The 20,799-nt window shown below is 39.6% G+C and overlaps 1 protein-coding gene across 1 annotated transcript; it reads right to left on the bottom strand.

Annotated features, from left to right (window-relative positions):
- Positions 1-4,237: 4,237 nt before the first annotated feature.
- On the bottom strand, positions 4,238-14,068 carry LOC139742450 (neuropilin and tolloid-like protein 2). Its single transcript, XM_071652988.1, has 7 exons — positions 13,996-14,068; positions 10,541-10,792; positions 9,722-9,781; positions 8,314-8,447; positions 7,679-7,907; positions 7,039-7,155; positions 4,238-4,895 (listed from the first exon to the last, which is right to left on the bottom strand). The coding sequence occupies exons 1-7, from the start codon at positions 14,066-14,068 to the stop codon at positions 4,330-4,332; spliced, it is 1,431 nt and encodes a 476-aa protein (XP_071509089.1). The 3' UTR covers positions 4,238-4,329.
- Between the last annotated feature and the right edge of the window lie 6,731 nt (positions 14,069-20,799).

The following is a 20,799-nucleotide window of genomic DNA, read 5'->3' as shown; positions in this document are numbered from 1 at the left end:
TAATACGCGATGAATGAAGGATATGTTCCACTGTCTGTGTATGTCCAGGGGTGTATGTTATCCTGAAAGCCCTCTCTCTGCAAAATGTAGGACATTTTACTGGTAACAACGACAGGTCGTCGTCGATAGAGGGCTCACCACATTCATAGAGCGATGAAATGATGAGTTTCGTTGCTACAGCTATTACTACTTCATGGCTCAACAACAGGATAGAATGTTATTATTACCGACAATAAGCTACTTTAGTCCTGTAGATATGGATCAATTCTTTATCTAGTTATTCTTCTGCCTCTAAGCATGTCCAAAGTCACGTTGTAAAGATCACAAACTTTGAAAGATTTGTACAGATAAAATCTACAAGTAAAATCTTCAAATCACTCAATTCTTGGCTAAATCAACAGTTCATCGCTTTCAACTCATTTGTTTTGATACTACTAGCCTTTGATAACCTGTCACATTTCTCCTACGATACTTTTCTCTTTCTTCACGTGAACAACGTGGCATACATTATTTTTGTAAACATTGACTTTCGTCAGTTACAAATTTTAGGCAATAACATAGGTACTGCAACTTTGCAACTTTTTTTGATAAGCTTTCTTTCCTTTATAAATCTTAGTCCTCATCCGTAAACCTATTTATATAGATATATTTCTATGTCTATACCATACTTAAATAGAGACACACCTGTATGACATGAGACATTGTTATGCATCCCTTTTAAGTGAGATCCAATTGCACAAAGTTGTTGTTGTTGTTGTTTTTGTTTTGATTTGAATGGAACTCTGCCTAGCGGGCAATTTGCTCCATAAAAACCTGATGATTAAATTAACAAAACTTCATATCCAATTATTTTATACATTGACTATTAAATATGGGACTGTCTTACCACGTCATCTAATCTCATTTCAAAAATGTTTTTCTCCCAATATATTTATCAGCAATGATATTTGTCAACCAAGGTGACATTTGGCATTTGTTTGTATAATCGGTGGAAGCACAAAATTTACAGAAAAACAAAATGTACTGTTCCTCTCAGACCTTGTGGTGTGTTTGACTGCCTGCAATCTCCTCTACCTACTTTTGATACGCTGCGTTTACACCATGGTCCCGGTGGCCACGGCAGTCACGTTTTAGGCCACCGTGGATTAAACGGGATGGACGTGAGAGAACGCGGAAAGACGGGATAGGCAAACGTGACAGGCCGTGATTGCCGTGGATGCCATGTCAGATTTTTAAACTGTCAAAAAATTTGCCACGATGATGAACCTTGTATAGCGTAATAAATCGAGGTGAACGCAACAAAACACGACGGCACGTAATAGGCCGTTACATAACTTGGAGGCGGTACGTAGCTGAACGCAATAGAAAATATTGATAGTCTAGGCTGATCGGACGCCGTAAGAACAGCGTATGATAGCTATAATGGTCACCGGGGCGAGGAGATTAGAATACGAAGGGGAGGGGGGGGGGGGGGGGGGGGGGGACAGGAGAATGTCTCATTTATCCACGGCGCACTATACGTTTCGAGCAAACGGGGCTGCCGTGGCTGCCGGGAACATGGTGTAAACGCAGTAATATGATTTATACGGCTATGTCGTATTTATATTATACAGTCATAATTATGACATCAGCATGAGCAGTTATACAGCTATTCACAATTAAGACAAGTAGTACTTGGATGAATATTGTTATTTCTTTCATATCAAACTTTCAAGCTAGTCAAATTAATGAAAATCTGAAGACGAACCATTCGAAAACACAGGAGAAAGATATCATTCATAGACTAACATAACTCCACTTCTTTGAAATATTTCTTTTTCTCACGAAGTGGAAAACATTGTAAATAATCAAAGGGTACGTTTATGTCAAAGGCAAGTTTCTTTGAAGTCAAAATATTTAATACCGTCCATTAGTAATTGGATTTACACGTGCGTGTGATAATGGACCATGTATCATTTCTCCCGTTGGTATAGAACACATTTGGATGTTCTTCGTGCGTTCTTCAATAGTGCCCATGGAAGGATATTTTTTAATTTAATAATAGTAATAGCAATTAACGATAGTCCAGTATTTTATCGCACAATCGAGAGATAGAAACATAGAATTCTCGTCTTCTAAACGATGTCATAGCTGTCAGCGGTCGATGATTATTGGCGGCGATGTAGGGAGGCAGTGCATATTGAAATAGGGCATAAACGCACTGAGGCACCAAAACTGCTTTGCATATGATGAGGTGGGCTTGGTGGTGTTTTTTTTTTTATGACTTCCACAGAAATCCAAGCTCATTGTAAGCGTTAACGAAATACTTTTGACAAACCCACAAGAAAATTACAGCAGAGGATGACATTTGTTCTCTGGAATATAGAGAATGCTCTCATCTTATACTGTGTTTACACCATGTTCCCGGTGGCCACAGCAGTCCCGTTGCTGATCACCGTGGACAAAACGGGATGGACGTGAGACAACGCGGTGGGACGAGAAGGGCAAGCATGACTGGCCGTGATTGCCGTGGATGCCGTATCAGATTTTTAAACGAAAAAAAAAAACAACAACAACAACAAAGAAACAAACAGAATGCCACAGCAGTCCTGGTACTAATGAGAAAGCTTGTAGGCCGTAATTAAACTGGGTGAACGCAACAAAGCGTGACAGCATATAATAAGCCGTAACAAAACTTTAAGGCGGTTTGTAGTGGGACTCGACGGAAAATAGTGTGTAGTCTAGCCTGACTAAAGGCCATGAGAACGGCGTCTCGTAGCTACATGTTCACCGGACAGCTGCCGGAGCGAGGACTGGAACAAACGGAGGGGGAAAAAGGAGAATATCCCATCTAGCCACGGCGCATTACGTTTCGGGAAAACGGGGCTGCCGTGACCGCCGGGAATATGGTGTAAACGCAGCATACCTCAAGCAGGATGTGAAATGATATTTCAAGGAGTTTATGACTTTGTCTCGGGACCAAAAGTCTTCGGACCCTTCGGGTGGGACATTCTGGCTGTTTCCTCGCGCTTCGATCATCATCAACTTAGTATCTATTATGTAGTGTGTTTTTAGTAACGACTTAATGTTCATGTGTCGAAATATTAACAGTACTCAAAGAGAAAATGTAATGTAATGTAATGTAACGCTGGAAAAATTTCAAACTAAGTTTTCTGATGAGAATTCCCATCACAATATTCCTCATTGAATAAAAACAAACAAACAAACAAACCAAAAGCGAAATAATCTTCCCAAACGCAATAACCACAACGTCGTAATAAGACGGTAGCATTTCGATACCTTATAATCTCTAAGGATAAAACGGCGTACATTGAACATGATTCGAAGGCTTATATTAAACGAACCGGGAGTTTCAGGGTTGCACATAAACTTAAACCATGACTTATAACATCAAATAAGAACAAGAACAAGAACAATACAAGAATTTACGGTACAGTTACGCAGATAGAAATCGTCGAGTGAAAAAAAATCGGAGAGAAAAATATGGTTGCAGACGAATAATAGACGAACTCTTCCCGTTGGACCTGATAGTTTTCACTTGCTAAGCAATATAATCCTGTGCAAATGAGACATTCAAGAAAATATCCCTTCCGTTAATACCGTTTTTGAAACATTAGTATATCATACGCACCTCTTCAACTGGCTATATTTACATTTCATGTAGGAAACGTCATTTTGTTGCCGAATAAGACCTGCCTAAAAACCCGTTACCAGACGGCAATACTAATTCTGATTAATCTGTGAAAACGTACAGTAAGATACAAAACGTCATCTTTGTCCAGTTTGCATGATCCAATGTCACTCTGTTGCTAGGTGACACACATTGCGTTTGTTCACGTGTGCATGTATGATGTGGCGTTTGAAGACATGTATGTTGCAAGTTGAGATTGTGTTGGCTAGCTCTGTTTCTTGAAATGTTTCTCCTCGCTCTATCAGGCGCCAAATGCTATCTTGAAACGAGAACAAGAACGCACTAAGTTTTCTTGGAAGATACGCGATGATTATGTGCTGTTCCGATTGGCAAACACAAGAGTTTGTTAACCTCGACAAACGCAGCGACGGAGCGCAAGCAAGGTGGTAGAGAGAGACGTACGAATGTCGTACATAATAACAGATTCGCTCTGTCATATTTCAGGTGATCTTCAACCCTGGCAGTTAGCGCGGTTTGCCACTCAAATGTGGCAGATCTTCCCATGTGCTCATCTGCATGGGATAGCCATCGCAACTTTTCCCCTTTGGTACCTCCATCTCATTCATCGAATTGCGTCGTTTGACCGCTAAGGACGTATCCATTGTAAATGCATCATCAAAGACTGCATCAGCGTGGCGTCACACGTGCACCTGTATGTCCTTTGTGGGGTAGGTGACGTGCGCAGTTCGTGGATGATCGCTAAACGACTGTCTCGTCCACACGTTGTTCGAATGGCCGGCCCGGCCCAGCCTCCCTTCGCCACCACTCCCGTGAGCGTGCGCACCCCCAAACCTGTCCATCATGTGCTCCACGTAGTCGCTGACCTGCGACGTCAGCGAGGCCCTACCGGGGGCGAGATGGCGACCCGACGACGAGGTTGTAGTCGTAGTCGTGGTCGCCCCGCGGCTGGCTGTGTCGTCGGAGAAGCCTCGTCCCTTGTCCCATGAGGTGTAGTTATCCTTGGCCTCGCCCATCGGTGAGAGTTCGTGCGTGTCGGCGGCCGCCTCGTTGTCCATCATGTACTGCACGGCCTGTTTCTCCGCTTTTCTTCGCGTCGACATCGCCTTGGCGCGCTCGCGAGTGCGGAGCCACGAGTGTCGACACGACAGGCAGATGGTAATAGCAGTCACGAGGAGAATGACGGACATCATACAGCCTAGGACGGTGTCGATTTTGCCATCAAGGAGCGCTGGCGTTTCTGTCTCTGTGAGGGAAAATACAGACAACAGAGAGCTTTAGGTGTGAGTTTCTTCAATTTGTCTCCTTCTACAAATTAAATTTGTTAAGATCGCAACTGCTGATCTGTAAATTAACAAACATATCGGAAAAAAAAGAACCAGTGGGACTCGAATCTTTCATCTACTGCTTTCCGGGCAGCGACACTACCACCAGGCAGTCCCTGGCTTTTCTGACATGTTTGACAAATCAGCAGTTTCAATCTTAACAAATTTAATTTGTAGAGGGAGACAAATTGAAGAAACTTACACCTGAACCTTCACCCCTCTGAATAAAATATTTCTTTCATTTATCAGAGAGCTTGTACGACACGAGGATTTAGTTGTTGTATAGCACTATACCTCTCCTCAATTCTGAGCCGTAATTATCAGGGAATTCGAAGTAATGCTTTTCATGACTGAAATTAAAATTTGTTTCCTTTATAACATAGATTTCATCTTTACCTCACCGCAGATAAAGACTTTGCTTGATTTTCATTTCATTCTAATTCCCTTGTACCTTGTTAGTTGTATTCGCTCAGGAAGGTAATTTTCACATTCTTTTTCTTCTTACTTTTGTCTTTCATGTCTCACTCCTCCTCCCTTAAAAAAAGCAATTAACGTCTGTTTCACAGTGGACAGTGCATAAACGATGTCTTTGCCTTTTGGCGTGTCATGTAGTTTATTCTATTAGTGTACCCATACAGTAACTATACAGTAAACTGAAGTATAATAAGTCATTATCTCTTGCAAGCATTCACTTTAGTAGCTTCGTATCATGTTCATTCCCTGCAGATTGATTTCACAATGTGTCACAGTAGATTGGCTCATTGTTGAGAACTATGATAAAACAAGAACCACCGTAATTTCATTATTTTGTTCTCACCCGGCCACAATGAAAAGTATGGAATGCGCAGATTGCGGTGACTAAAACAATAAACCAGCGGTTTCTAAAAGAGTCACACAGTCATCAAGCTTTTTAAAACATCATTTTGAGTCTATAAACTAGTCGTGCTGGACTTTCCTTTAAATACACTCAGCAAAAAAAAGAAAGTAAACACTTTTTTGAGTTCATAATTTTCATAAAAGATGTCCATGAAAATCAATGTATTATATACCATATTAAAGGTAATTTAATTGGCTACTAAGCTCATAGGTTGATTGAAAAGAAAACTTTACGCATGAGTGAGCATATTCGTTTTTGTCCTCCAAGGCACAAAATTAAAAATTGCAAAAATTGACATGTTCTCTTTCATTTACAAATGCCCTTCACGATAACATTGACAACAAAAGACCAGTTTAACACAATGAGAGACATGAATGAAATAGCAAAAACAAGTTTTCCTTCCCTTTATCTCTTTATAACCTCTAAGAAAAGCAAAGTGGGAAACTAAAGGGGGAAATAAGAATTTTCTGTCAAATCAAACTTCAAGTGACGTAGGGAATAATAAGCAAACAGATGATTAAATGAGCAGAATGTCTTTATCTATTTCTTTTAATCTAGTGTTTTAAGAATTCATGACACAAATTCAAGAATCAAACAATATTTGCAATTTCCTAATTTAAAAAAAAGCTCAAATTTCTACCATTTTAGTTAAAAATCACTTCTCTTATTTCATTTGAATTTAGATTTGACATAAGATTCTTTATTTTTCTCCATTATTTTTAGCTTTCATCGATCATTTGGGCTTTCAAGATATCATAGAGATCAAAGTTTTATTTTTGCAACTTAATTCATGTTTCGTTTTGTGTGAAATTTGTTGTTTGTTCTTAATGTTCTATGGGAGAGCACATACGCATGAATGACAGCTTGTTCAGTTTTGCAATTTTTGCTTTTGTGCCCTGGAAGAGAAAAACAAAGGTGTTCACTCATGCGTGAAGTTTCCCTTTTTGTTGACCTACCAGGTTGATAGCCAATTAAATTACCTTTAATATGGTATATAATACATTAGCTTTCAGCCAATATTCTATGAGAAATAGAAACTTGAAAAAGCGTTTATTTTCTTTTTTTGCTGAGTGTACTTAGGTAAGCACTACGTGAAGAAAAAGGCCAACTGTTGAGTTACCGCGGTAATGACATCAGTAGTATACCGCCGCAGCGGTGAGGTTGCGGTCAAAGGATCGTGATCTTACCGCACTCCTGTTCGTCGTAGGCAAAGTTGTAGCAGTTTCTCTTGCCGTTACACACCAGATCGTTGCTAATACACATATACTGGCCACAGGCGAAGTAGATGCTTTGATTGCACTCGACTGTTATGTACAGAAAACAAAACAAAAACGGAAAACAATGCAGAGATGAACCCCCAGTGGAACATCAAAAACTTGTTATCTTCAAAAGCTAGAGAATAGCTTTGAAAAAAAAAGTTCTAAAGTTCATGATCGTTTACGTTCAGTCATAATATGATTTAGACAATAATCGCTGAGAAACGATAAAATTAAGAGGTGAAAGAACTAGAATATGCTTAAAACAGAATGAAGCAAAACTATGATTACGCTTAGCCCATTCCACTAAGCGGTTGCTGCGTAAGATCTGTAAAAAGATTTTAGTACGTCTGCTTATCCTTCTTTGATCTAGTGATGGTTCGTAACCGATCAATAGCATAACGTAATAATAGAGCTGTTTTCAATTAATTACTCACGAATCGTAATGTTAAACCCGTAATAAAAGTCCAGGTCTTATTAACTCTCTTCCTCACCCTCTTCGCCCCCAGCCATTATCCACTCATCCCACCTACGACTTTCATAAGACCCAACGACTGAACTTAAAACTCACAGTCCTTGTAAGCTGTGAACACCACGTGCCAGTAATTGTCCAAGTTCTCCTCCGTCGCTTTAAAGCGGATGTAGGCCCGGTTACTGGTTGTCATGACAACAGGAGCGGAGGTGCTGCAGAACTCCCTCATGAGTTTTTCCTTCATGGGATACTTGTCGTAGATCAGAATCTGGTTCTTGTGGCACTCGTTCAGACTTTTGAGAGAAAACTCGTCAAAGTCTATCATAATCTGTCGGAAATGAAGTAAGTATACGAAACTGAAAAAAAAATAATGGCACGTATTTACATTTTGATTGGCCACATAGGTGATGTTCAGGATATCATGAATCAACACAAATCAACATGCATTTGCATAAAATAGTTCCTTTAACTGGCGTGCCCCGTAGGTTTAGCCAAGAGCGTGGCGAGCCATTAATAGGTTTACTACATGGTGTGCGTCATGTCGAGATTTTCTGCAGTTACTGCTTTTGTTGCCTCGTTTATAGGAATCAGATGCAGTGTGATCAAAGACAAGTGAAGAATGTTTCTCAAGACTTTCGTCTGGGCAGTTGCTCCATAAGCTTCATATCAATTATTACTGGGTACATTAGGACGCTACTTATTGGCCCATCTTCAGAGGAGTTACTCTAACCCACCTTGTTGTTGGGCGGAACCGTTATTTCCCACGTGCAGTCGAGACCAATCGGCCATCTTCGGGCGGCCCTGAGAGAATCATAGACTACCTTCGGCGAGAACTCTCCATCGATGCCGCTGACGTTGTAGAAGCATTCTAAGGCGAGATGAAATATCATTGAAAACCGAATGTATCAGAAATGTTGGAATTGTCCCACAACTTTAGTTGTAACATTCACTGAAATAGAAGTTGGCATGAAGAAAGTGTTGTTTGTTTGTTTGTTTGTTTGTTTGTTTGTTTCATCATTTCATCTGAGAAGATGGCTGGGTAGCCCATATTCAGCTACACTAAGCTGGTCTTCCATGGGGTCCAGTTATGGATGGAAGGCGAGACCACTTCACCGGGTTAAACATCCTGCTCTTTGCGATGAATAAATGAAGCGGGATCTTTTCAGTGCATGAGTCGTGACTCTCTCTCTCACACACGGGACCTCCATTTTATGTCCTATCCGAGGGACAGAGTGTTTTGCCTCTTACTAGTGAGGACGGTATGATTAAACACAACATTGCTCGGTGGGACCCGGGAATCGAACCGGGGTCCTTTGGATCGTGAGGCAGACGCGCTACCGACTGAGCTAACTCACCGCCCAGAAACGCCTAAGCAGAAACGCCCAGACAGAATGTGATGCTGTTGATAGAATGAAATTAATTACTCATCTCTAGGCATCATTGCAACGATCTCCATATTACACACTTGGTATGTGGAAGTAACAATGAATGTTAAAAAATAACAACAACCACAACAAAAACAACGTCAACAAAGTCGTAATTTTTCATTAACAAACGAAGGTCTGCTCTCATAAGAAACTCACTTCAGATATCTAGAGGTACCACATCCCCTACCAACCGTATGACAACACAAACATCTTCGCAGTCGATTGGCTCTAGCAATCACCTGTTGCCGTTTTACGTTAATTCTTTGAAATGAATTTACACTTATACTTCAAGATCATTTACAAAATCTGAAATGCCTTTAGAAATCAGGACAATGTTTGTATTCAAACTTCCCTCCAGCACATCTTATCTTTACAGCTAGAAGGTGTCATTACAATGATATGAAACAAGGTGACCAACATCTTTTAAAAAGATAGATCTATAGTATCTGGGCAAGCTGACAAAGGTCTTAAGCCGACAAGAAGATCAATAAGTACTACGATGGACTTCCGTTGTAACGAAGTCCTCGGGACCGGCAGTTTTCTTTCGCTATATCGAAATTTCGTTATAAGAAAGCAAATAAACAATAAAAATATATAGAGAGGATAACGTTGCTGCCCGAATTTTTACTTCGTAGTAACCGGAATTTCGTTATAACCGTATTCGTTATAAAGGGAGTGCACTGTATAATTTAACTATCGATCCTTTTTTTATTACCGTCTGGCCCGTGAAGGCGCTTTCCCGTGTTGGTTCTGCTTCCATCATGTGGGTTGGGATCTGAGGAGGAGTGAGCATCAGTGGAGGAACAAGAAGAAAGGACAAAACAGAGCCATTTTACTTACAATAGCCAGCAAAAGGTACTAGAAAAAAGGAAAATGGAGACATACTGGAAAGATAATAGATATCTTCTAGATATCCGCCCTCTCTTTCATTCAGAATTCTAACAGTAAATGAAGCGAGCTAAATGAACATAATATGCTTAAGTCCTCAGAGGAAAACGAATATCCACGACATTACCCATTAATTGATTAATTAATGGCCAATAGGAAAGGTTATTACCAGGTCCGAGGGGAAATATGACAATGAGCAACCTTGTGATGAAGTTTCACGTCAGGCGCCCGGCCTATGCGTCTGTGTATTTGAATATTCATCATGACCTATTTTCTCCCTTCTATATTCCATTTGATCCTATCTTTTTATTTGTTTTCTAGCTATCCTTATCTTTCAGTGAGTACCTCCATCTTTTCGCAGAATATATACCAGTGGTAAGTTTGTGTGTATGTGTTTTTTGGTTGATCGTCCGTAGACATGAAGGAACTATCATTTTTGCTTGCTTCCTGTGTATTAAACAAAGGCATGTCCAATTTTGATCAACGCTGATCAATGCTTTCTGTAGTAAAAAATTGAAATAAAATTTGAATTAAATTGAATCGGATCGAATGGAATTGAACTGAACTGAAGTAAATTCACCTAAATTGAAATAGTATTTCTAACAACAGGAAATCTTGCCCTACGTTGTAAATACTGATATCTGACCTGGCAGGTATCTGAACTCCCCGATGAAGCCCGAGTCTTCCAGCATACTGTCCGTCTTGAAAAACATGAGTAGAAACCGGCCGGTGGAGACGATGCGAGGGGGCAGGTCGTCGCCGCAGTACCGGTGGTTGATGACGGGCGAGAAGCCGTAGCGGCCGTCGTGCATCTCGATGTAGTCGAACTCGCAGTTGTCCGAGTCCTCCAGCTTAAAGGACGAGTGGAAGACGAGCTCAATGACTTCGTTCTCGCCAGCTGAATGTTGGAAATGATTTGAGGTGAGATAGATAAATAGATATATAGATAGATAGATAGATACATACATACATACATACATACATACATACATACATACAAGCAGGAGAATATTAGTCAGAGGAGTGAAGGTTGAGGTGTGAATTTTCTGCAATTTGTCTCCCTCTACAAACGGAATTTGTACGATCGCAACTGCTGCTCCATAATTTTAACAAACATGTCGGAAAAAAAGAACCACGGGACTCCAACCTGCCATCTATTGCTTTCCGGGAAGCGACACTACCACCAGGCCATCCCTGGTTGCCGGCAGTGACACGATGAACTTGGAACAAATACCCAAGCTCCGAAAATCCGACATTGTTGCGTTTAACAGACCAAGGCGGACAAGGCATTAATTAAAGCAAGAGAATATAAAGTAGAGGTGTGAAGGTTAAGGACGACGGTGAGAATTTTCTTCAATTTGTCTCTCTCTGCAAATTTAAGATCGCAACTTCTGATCTATGATTTCTATGGTTCCTTTTTTTTCCGACATGTTTGTTAAAATTATAAATCAGCAGTTGCGATCTTACAAATTTCATTTGTAGAGGGAGACAAATTGAAGAAAATTCACACCTCACACATACATACAATGACAGGTAGATGGCACAGTTCAACGACACAGTCAGTGCGAGTACTCGGAGCACAACCATGCACTAAAATATTCAGAGCGGATACAAAAACGGGTGAAAAACAGAAGAAACTTTCAACTAATCTAGAAGGGAAATGAAATGGCAAGGAATGTTCAATAGCAACTAGGCAGCAATGGCACATGCTAAAAAGTAAGTGTTAGAATAAAGCAGGGAAAGAAAAATAAATCTCATAATATGCATTTCGTTGGACCTGGTCAAGTTTTGCGTACTTCCAATGATGATAACCAACTCGCGTTAGTTTCACACTCGAGAACGTTCTATTAGAGTGAGCAAATAGTTTCCCACTCATTCCCTAAATAAATTTCTCATTTATTATCAACTGAAAATGGGTGTTGAGTTCTTACAAACAAAAGAATACACGTTAACACAACGCGAAACAAACAAAACAGCGATGTTCACACAAAAAAAGAAAAGGTAAAAAAGACAGAGGTCTCCCAGAGTCCCGCGAACTACTCCTCGAAATTAAATCAATCCCTTTACCATGGTTTCCACGCACAAAGCCACCCACGGTGGATTGGTGGAGATTATATCGATTATCATTTAGCAGGGATTCCTTGAACCCGTGTATGCTGATGGATGTTAAAAAGGTACTAAATTTATTCAAAGGTAAAACGGTACAGGAATGTCACGTGAAGCAATATTATCCACTAAATGATTCACGCAAAGTTCGAGAGTATTGGAGGTTTCAATTTCGGACGTCTTGAGTTGTTAGAGTTCCTTTCTAATTACATTATCTCGTTGAATTGTGCTTTGTACCTCTCATTTGCAAAATATACTAATTTTGCGTGACGCACATTCCATCGCTCATGACAATGATTACATACAAGTAAATTATTAGAATACAAATACACTGTATTAACAAAACTCAATACGTGGTGTTCAATAACAGCAATGAAACAAATCCCCTTCATGGCCACATTACAATTGATAATGTTACTCTTCAATAAACTAATTGTACTAAATGTTTTGATTCATTCATTGATAATGATATTTCGTGGAAATCCCAAATTAATTGTTTATACAAATTACATTCAATGAATACCGGAATTCTTTACAAATTTAAAGATATACAACGCATTTCCCACTAACACTCTGCAAACGTTGTTTGGTACCCTATATATAGTTAACTCATGTATCATGGTATTCTAGCGTGGGGAAATAGTTCATCATTTCTTCTTGACAAGATTCTTCTCATCCAGAAACGTACTTCTTATCCAGAAACGTAATATCAGAATAGTTAAAAAAAAACGTTTTTTCCCATGATCGTACAAACACGTTATTCTTTTCAAATATGATATTCAAAATAGGTGATTCATTTTTGTACAACGTTGGCGTATTCATGCATAAATAATCCACGCAATCATAACCTCCCCGGTGCATTTTAGCCATGCTTAAAAGAAACGACAAATCCCATGCTTATCCAACCCGACACAACCATTTTTTTCCCATTTACCACTCAGAACAACAGATATTGCCCAGAAAAAAATCAAGTGAAACGGTCCTAAAGTCTGGAAGATCTCCCTAATGGCGTCCATATCAGCCATTCCCTCTCCATTTCCAAAAGCTGATTAAAATCTTTATTGCTAAAAAGGTACTGCAATCAAACCTGCCTTAGCGGCCACCCGTCTACAGAAGTCACCTATCGTATATGGCCACTTAAAAAAATCCCTCTGAGAGAAAAAGCCATGTTATAGACCCTGTCTGTAGCGGTCACCTGTCATTAGCGGTCATCTTTTTTCGTCTCCCTTGGGTGACCACTAAAGACAGGTTTGACTGTACAGTGAAACCATTTCATCCACATGCGAATAACAACAATACAGTTTCGTTATCCTTTGGTGTTCGGGCAGACGGAGATTCTATTTGACATGTCTATAATATATTTTTATTTTTCCTGAATTACAGAGGTGCTTACTAATGTAAAAACATCATGGAACTTTTTACGTAACTTTTTTTCAGTCCGTTGTTGCTGTTGTTGTTTTTTCTTAATTAGCAATTGTAATACTACACTATTTTGATATCTCTGATATCCTTATGAATTATCTATGTTTCATGAAGTTTGTTGTGCATATTATTTAATCTGAAGACACGCTCAACCGAAGGATTACTTTCAAGCATTGCTTTTAATTGGTTCTGGCATATTTCACATTTGTACAAATTTATTGTCCACTTGTACAAATATACAGAAATGCACACAAATACACAATGAAAACGACAAAATCAGAGACTTCTAATCTTACTCGTAATATGATATAGACATACAGGTACCAAAAGGTAATGGTACACGTGTGAACAAAATATATATTTCGAGGTACAAGTGAAGGAGACCGTCAATAATAAGCAGTGTGCTTGACTATGGGATGACGGCCTCGGGTAATATGATACGTAAGAAAGATCAAAGTTCTATTTGGAACTTGAGGAGGAACGACAAAAAATAAAATCACTTTGACCTATATCTTACATGTGTGAGTTGGTGAGGGGATGTATTTTAATGTTTTTATGCGACCGAGTGCTCACCTTCAAAAAGATACAGGCACTCTTCATTGTTGTCGTACTTCTCCTTGTCGGGATGGTTCGGGCTGGCGAACATGCCCGACTTTTCATAGGGGTAGTAGCGCTCCTCACATCGCGTGGCCAGGTCGTAAAAATTTGGTGACGGGAAACGAAATCTTGGACCATCGTCGGCTGTGGCAGGAAAATAAAGAAATCATGTAAATGAAAAAAAAGCATTCATACTTGATCCATCCATACATAAGTAATAGAAAAAGAAACAGACAAAGAAACGTTTGAATAACATGTATAGTATATATATGTTTATACAGTATTATATGTATATGCATATGCACATAATGTATGCATGATATCCATTGATATTTTAAATCTAGAGAAATTGATGTAAGTGTATACATTTTTGTTGATGCACATCACCATTCGTATCAATGAATATATTATAATAAATAGACAGATAGAGAGCGAGAAAACATTCAGCAATTAAAGTCATAATTTCAAAATCATCTTCAATCCAAAAAAAGCACATTCTCATAGAATTATAATATGCAGATGTTTAATTGTTTTCCAATATCTGAACCGATCATTACCTTATCGGTGAAACTGCCTATATCTATAGAACACCCTTGTTGTGGCGACATTTTTTTTCTGAGGTGAAGCGGGGGGGGGGGGGAGACGGGTGATGAAATTGGATCTTAGAGATAGCAGTAAGAATATTATATTTTTAAAGTGTATTATGTGTATATGTCCGAGCATAGTTATGTCTTTGTATAGGCGTCTTTACATATTATTGTAGTAAACCATTGCTCATCCTTCCCTTCTTGCGGTAAGTTAACGCCTCGCTGTGCTGCGCACCATGGATAAAAATAAAATTCATGTATCCACGCTAAATCAAGTATCTCTCATGTTCTTACACACCAGATGGTGCTCCTCGAGCTAATAACCTAAATTAACGAGTGATAGTATATAGGCATCTCGAAGGTCCTGTCTGACATTTTTCGGCCCTCGTGCACCTAATTATGCACCCTCAAAACACACGCGCTGAAGACAAGTAAACACAATAAGCGGCCTCTACGTCACTCGTGATCAAGAGCCTCCTCGTTAAAGTCTGCAGGGAGGACAGAATACCATCGCTAGCCTCAACTCAAGAATTCCCGCTCGCCATCGATCAATTCCAGATAATATTCCACTTGTCCACCCTCACACCCCGTCGTTTGAATAGAATAGAAGAGATGGGGTTATGGGGGAGGGGGAGGAGGGGCATCGTCGCCAGAAGAGACAACATCAGACGTGACTTCACGTGGTTGGCAGTTCCTGATTGACGATATTCTCCGGCCAGATGTATCGGCATTGCGTGTGGGATTTACTTCCGACGAACCCTTCCCCACCCCTACCCACCGCCTCCCCCTCTTTTCCCTCACCATTATCTCATTATATCGAAACTATCAGCTCGAATGCAGACATAATTTTCCACCGCAGCAGATTATCATACACCTATCTACAAACTACGAATGCCAAGCATTCGAATCACGTTCCAATATTCTAAGCCTCCATTTCGTTGAAGATTTTGATTGTCGTCAACAATGATTGCAACTCTCATCGTTGCTTATCAATTTTGTGAGAGATTTTAATTCGATGGTTGTCACATTACGTTTATTGAATTCCCATTCTGGGTTCTTTTTGAATGAACTCGGTAACAGGGTCCAGGCATCGCCTCGATGTTGCATGGTCAGTGTATGGTCTTCCAACCCCCCCCCCCCCCCTTGACCACACATACACACAAAAAGAACATTCCTTCCCATAACATTAGACAGGACAGCTGGGCGGAAAGTAGGGATAGGCTCTCTGAGTCTCCTTATTACATGACTAACAATTCAATTATAGACATGAAAATATCTGTATGATAGAGATTCAACGTCCTACTGATGACGAGGTATTTTCTTATAACAGCTGTGCTACAAAGTGTACGTTGTTATCATTATCATTATTAGTCTCTAAAATGTCTGAATTATCTGGTAGTGTCGACGCAAACGTCGAATAGTTCGTATCGATCTTAAACCGGAAATTGAATGTTATCAGTAAATGAGCAGTCATTGTATCTCACGTCACACTTCATTTCCTCTTATAATAACTACCATGATGGTCTCTAAGATTGAGAAGGCTTTCACCTAAGTAAAGCAGAATTCGCTCTGGAAAAATATGCTTGCGCGCCCTGATGGAAAGAACACAGTGTCCCACAGTGCGAGAAACATCGTGTGAAACACACTGTGAAATCTCTTCACACCGTTAAATTCGAGCGTTTTAACAATGTGGACACAATGTGAGTCATGAATTCACAGTGTGAAACAAAGCATTACTATGTGAACAATCTGTGAAAACGATACCACAGTGTGAAATCATCTTCACACTGTTGAATTCGAGCGTTTTCGCATAGTCGACCATGAGAACACACTGTGGGACACTGTGTTCTTTCCAGTATTAGGGGCGTTGGAAAAGGCTCGGACTACCACAGCTTGACGAATGAATTCATGTCAGGTTTTATAGAAATAGCACTAAAAGCCATTAGGAGTGACGATATATAAATCACACAGCGTCGCTGACATAAAAAAAAAGTCAACACTTTTGTTCCGATACTTCTTGAAAATATCATACATATTCAAAGAGAAAATAAAAAGGACTGGATGTCTTGATATCCCTTTTAAAGAATTGTTATCAGAATTGGCGCAAGCTTATCTGTGACCTAATCGGGTGCTGATACTAGTTTTAAAACTTTTCATTATTACAAAACAGTTGGAATGAAGTGTATCTTACCAGACCCCTGTTTCCCACAGCTTGAGACGGCCACAAACAAGACGAGAACTGTAAACGAGATAGAAAAAGAAAGAAGAGAACAGTGTTAATTCATCGAAGCTTTATCAATGTACCGCAACAATGATCATTCACTTCTTACTTTCAACAGCTTTACAATCATCAATATTCCACGACAGCTAACATGAGGCATATTTTCTTTTATAGTTTTTGGTTCAGATCTTAAGAATATCAGTTGGTTTCGTCTCTAGCGCTCATTCCCTCTCTGATCTCTTATAATCATCAATTCTGATTAATCATCTCTTGACGCCCTATCATTCACCACCGGGAAAGGGTGACTAGTTCGAATGAAAGACGCTTGTCTAAATAAAAATTGATCATTTTCCATGAATTAAAGTGAGAAATGTAGGTCTTACATGTTTAAGGATATAATGACAGGCGGGAATGGGCCTTTGAAAGAGAAACATGGACAGGAGGACTAGGAATCGATCATCAATGATTTTTTGATCATCGATCGCTCGACGCAGCTGCTGGTGTGATCAGACGTTCTATAACACATGTCAGGATATTTTTTCCGCGACAGGGAATGCCATGCATAGATCAATAGCGAGTCACTGACAAGGGGCTTAACTAGTGAGCGTCGATCACTGCCATGAAACTTCATACACTTTGCACAACCCAGACATATTATACAGGTTCACTGTCAACGCCGGGCACTGTCAGAAGTTGTCAAAATATAATAAGGTCAAAATAGTTAATAAAATGTCCTACCATTTGTCTCGCCTGTCTGTTCGAATACCAGCCTCTTACAGTGACACTTGGTCGTACGCCTTTTATTCATCGCTTCTCTGAATACAGTCAAGATTTGTTACTATTAATCATGATATCATCTATCACCTCACTTCTCTAAATTTGCATCAGTCATCGAATTTGTATGATCGCCTCTCTCAGATAAGGCCATCTTAGGTTTTGATGGTTTCGTCAAATTGTATTAACTTTGGTAAGCCGAAACATTTTCACATGCTTGATTGGGAACGTGTGGAGAACTAAAAAAAAAGATAAAAGCCAGAAAAAAAATATATTCTTTTTTTTTTCGAACGGGCTCCGGGTATGTCGTGTATCAAACGTGTGGGGGAATCACCATGAATTTTGGAAGCAAGCGGGTTTGATTTGACGAGCTGAGCGCTGTATGGTAATACAGTGTATGAAAGCTTGAATCTTCTGTACTATGTATGTAGTGTCTCTCACGAGTATGGACGAAACGGGACCCTTAACGCGCCAGCCACATCGAGTTCAAATCGATAAAGAGCCTGCTTGGTCAGCGCCTAATATAAAGTTACCTCTTGCACTTTTCTCAGTCTACAACTCCCCCCCCCCCCTCATCTACGATGCAAAATTTTGTTTAGATTGTATTAGCATGTCCCCGAGGAAACATCTGTGTTTATCCGAGGCGAAACTAAGAGAACTAAAGGCTCTTTCGGGTTGTTTCTTTTTGTTCGTCTTAATCTGCAGTGTGTCTGACAGAGAGGGAGAAATGGGGTCTTCTTACTACTTTGCAAGGTGAAAACATTTTGTATTCATGTATTCACTTTCTTGGATTTACTCCTAGTGGTAGCTTTTTCGGTAGGTGGAATCTATTTGCATAAATCGGTGGTTAATATACGGAGCTGGATAGACCGTGGGAAAATATCGAGTATAAGCTTTGAGGTTACATCGCCGTACCCTAAGTAGTAAAGAGTGCAGAGTATAACTGTATTCGCATTAATATTAGTAAACCGGTCTATATAAGTAAACCGGTGAATAACCGCTGTGGCGTATTCGTGTACTCAGCATTCGAGTTCTTCAGCGGTAATCCGGTTGAGGCATGGATATCCTGTGCAAAATCACCGTATGCATCACATTCGAATACATTCGCAAACCGATATGTCGAGAATATTCCATCGTGGTTTAAATGCTTTATTGGTGAATCCATAGAGAACCGGAGCATTTCACAACCGTTTCAAGATCAATTTGTATGATAAAGCAAGTTCGACCGATATGGATACGAGATATCCAGACGATCACATCCCAGAAATTGGCCAACAAATTTGAGGATATAAGTCATGAGAATGAATGTTGACGTTCTGCGGACTCGTGTTATTTGAAGATAGTTTGCACGAGTCATACACAATGATAAGGTCGGCCTGCATGGTCGCGTGTATGTGTGTGAGTAAATGCAAAAATATGCCTGCCTAGTCGAGCTCTTAAAGTGCGCTGCCTCACTAAATACACACACATATACACGCACATAGACTTAAACATCAATACAGATTCTCTCTCTCTCTCTCTCTCTCTCTCTCTCTCTCTCTCTATATATATATATATATATATATATATATATATATATATATATATCCTTCTCCCTCTCGTCCGTCTTAATATTCACACAAGAGAGGATAAAACTAAAGAGTAGAGAAATGTCTTTTTAGGCATTTTTTGTTTTGTTTTACGGACAAAGTCCTTGGAAGATTATTTCATTTTGTATTCTCTTAGATCTCTGTATGAACATATATACACTGTATATATAAATATATATATATATACACATCTATATATACTGTACATATATATATATATATATATATATATATATATATATATTTAAAGAAGAAGAAGGAGAGGAATAGACAGAGCTTAAATCTATTTCTCTCTTTCTCTCATAACAAACACACGGCCTTAAATAAAAAGGATTTCAATCCATTCGTTCACTATGTTTCTTTATATTACCATCTATTTTTGTGTGGGGTATGTAGGCATGGTTGCAATATTAGTTGGATAGATATCATCAATACGTAACACTTATCTAGACGTCAGGGTTGAGTTGTGTGGTTTTTTTCCCATTTTCCATTTATCATGTTGCTTCTAATTCTTTGTCACTCTCTTCCGTACTCGTAGTGTGCGTCTCATCTTGTATTTGGCAAATGTTTCACCGCATAATATGTCTTTCTTAGCATCTCCTGGAGTATGTTGCATAAATCTATCGATTAGTCAAGTTGCCGTGAATCAAAGTTTGGCAGAGGGGTAACGGGAAAGTCGTTGAATCATTTCAAGTAACTTGCGGCGCGTGAAAGCGCATTTTGCCATTCCAAAGGAATACAAAGAATACTGACGCTTCATTAGAGTTTCAATCCTCGCTACAAACATCGCTTATGAGGTTAACAGACGTGTACGCAGTAAACTCTGCCCTAATTATTTCCACGGAATCAATGAGAGTGATCCTCTCCCTCCCCCCCCCCCCCCTTCCATTTGGGCGCAAAGCTTGCCCTTACGTCTGCCCTGATCAAACAAGGAAGAGTGAGTGGTGATAGAATCGATAGGATAAACGTTTTGATGAAATGAAGAAACGAAGCACGTGTTTAAAGTGCGAGGTTGTAACCTAGATTTTGCAAAGCAGTATGGAGATACAGGAATCATTTTCATGCAACCTAGTAGAGGAAAAATTACAACCGTTGCTTAATCTGGAATTCGCTTTAGTTTGAGCGTGTGTGGCTTTTTACACGAGTGTTTTCGGCACTTGGCAGTTTCCATGAACACGCAATATCAATCAGCGCATTTCATTGACTATACACTGTGATTCATCGAAGGCATATACTATAATAATAATAGCACGATTACTATCAAGACTATGGTGTTTGTGGCCTGATCTTACGATATTACAGAGAATCTCCATGGCAGGTTCAAAGACAGTCCGAGGATTAGCAAAGACCTGTCCGACATAGCAATGATTAAGAGGTGTAACATGCTGTCGACCTGTGTAAAAACACGATATATTGAGTATTGTGGCTTAAAAATGGTTGGAGAACGATATTTTTGTAGACATAAATGCATTATGAAGCTATGTGATACTAATTTACAAACACACTGACCAAACACTAAACGAACTGTTGACGTGAGTAGAGATTATACTGCATAATACCCCCCCCCTCTCTCTCTCTATCTGTTTCTCTCTTCAACCCAAGTCTCACC

This window comes from Diadema antillarum, unplaced genomic scaffold (assembly GCF_040938485.1).
Source record: "Diadema antillarum isolate AM-2024a unplaced genomic scaffold, OU_Dant_1.0 seq00001000_RagTag, whole genome shotgun sequence".
NCBI classification, from domain to species: Eukaryota; Metazoa; Echinodermata; class Echinoidea; order Diadematoida; family Diadematidae; genus Diadema; species Diadema antillarum.
Note: the sequence above shows the minus strand (reverse complement) of the source record. Positions and strands in the feature narration are given on the sequence as shown.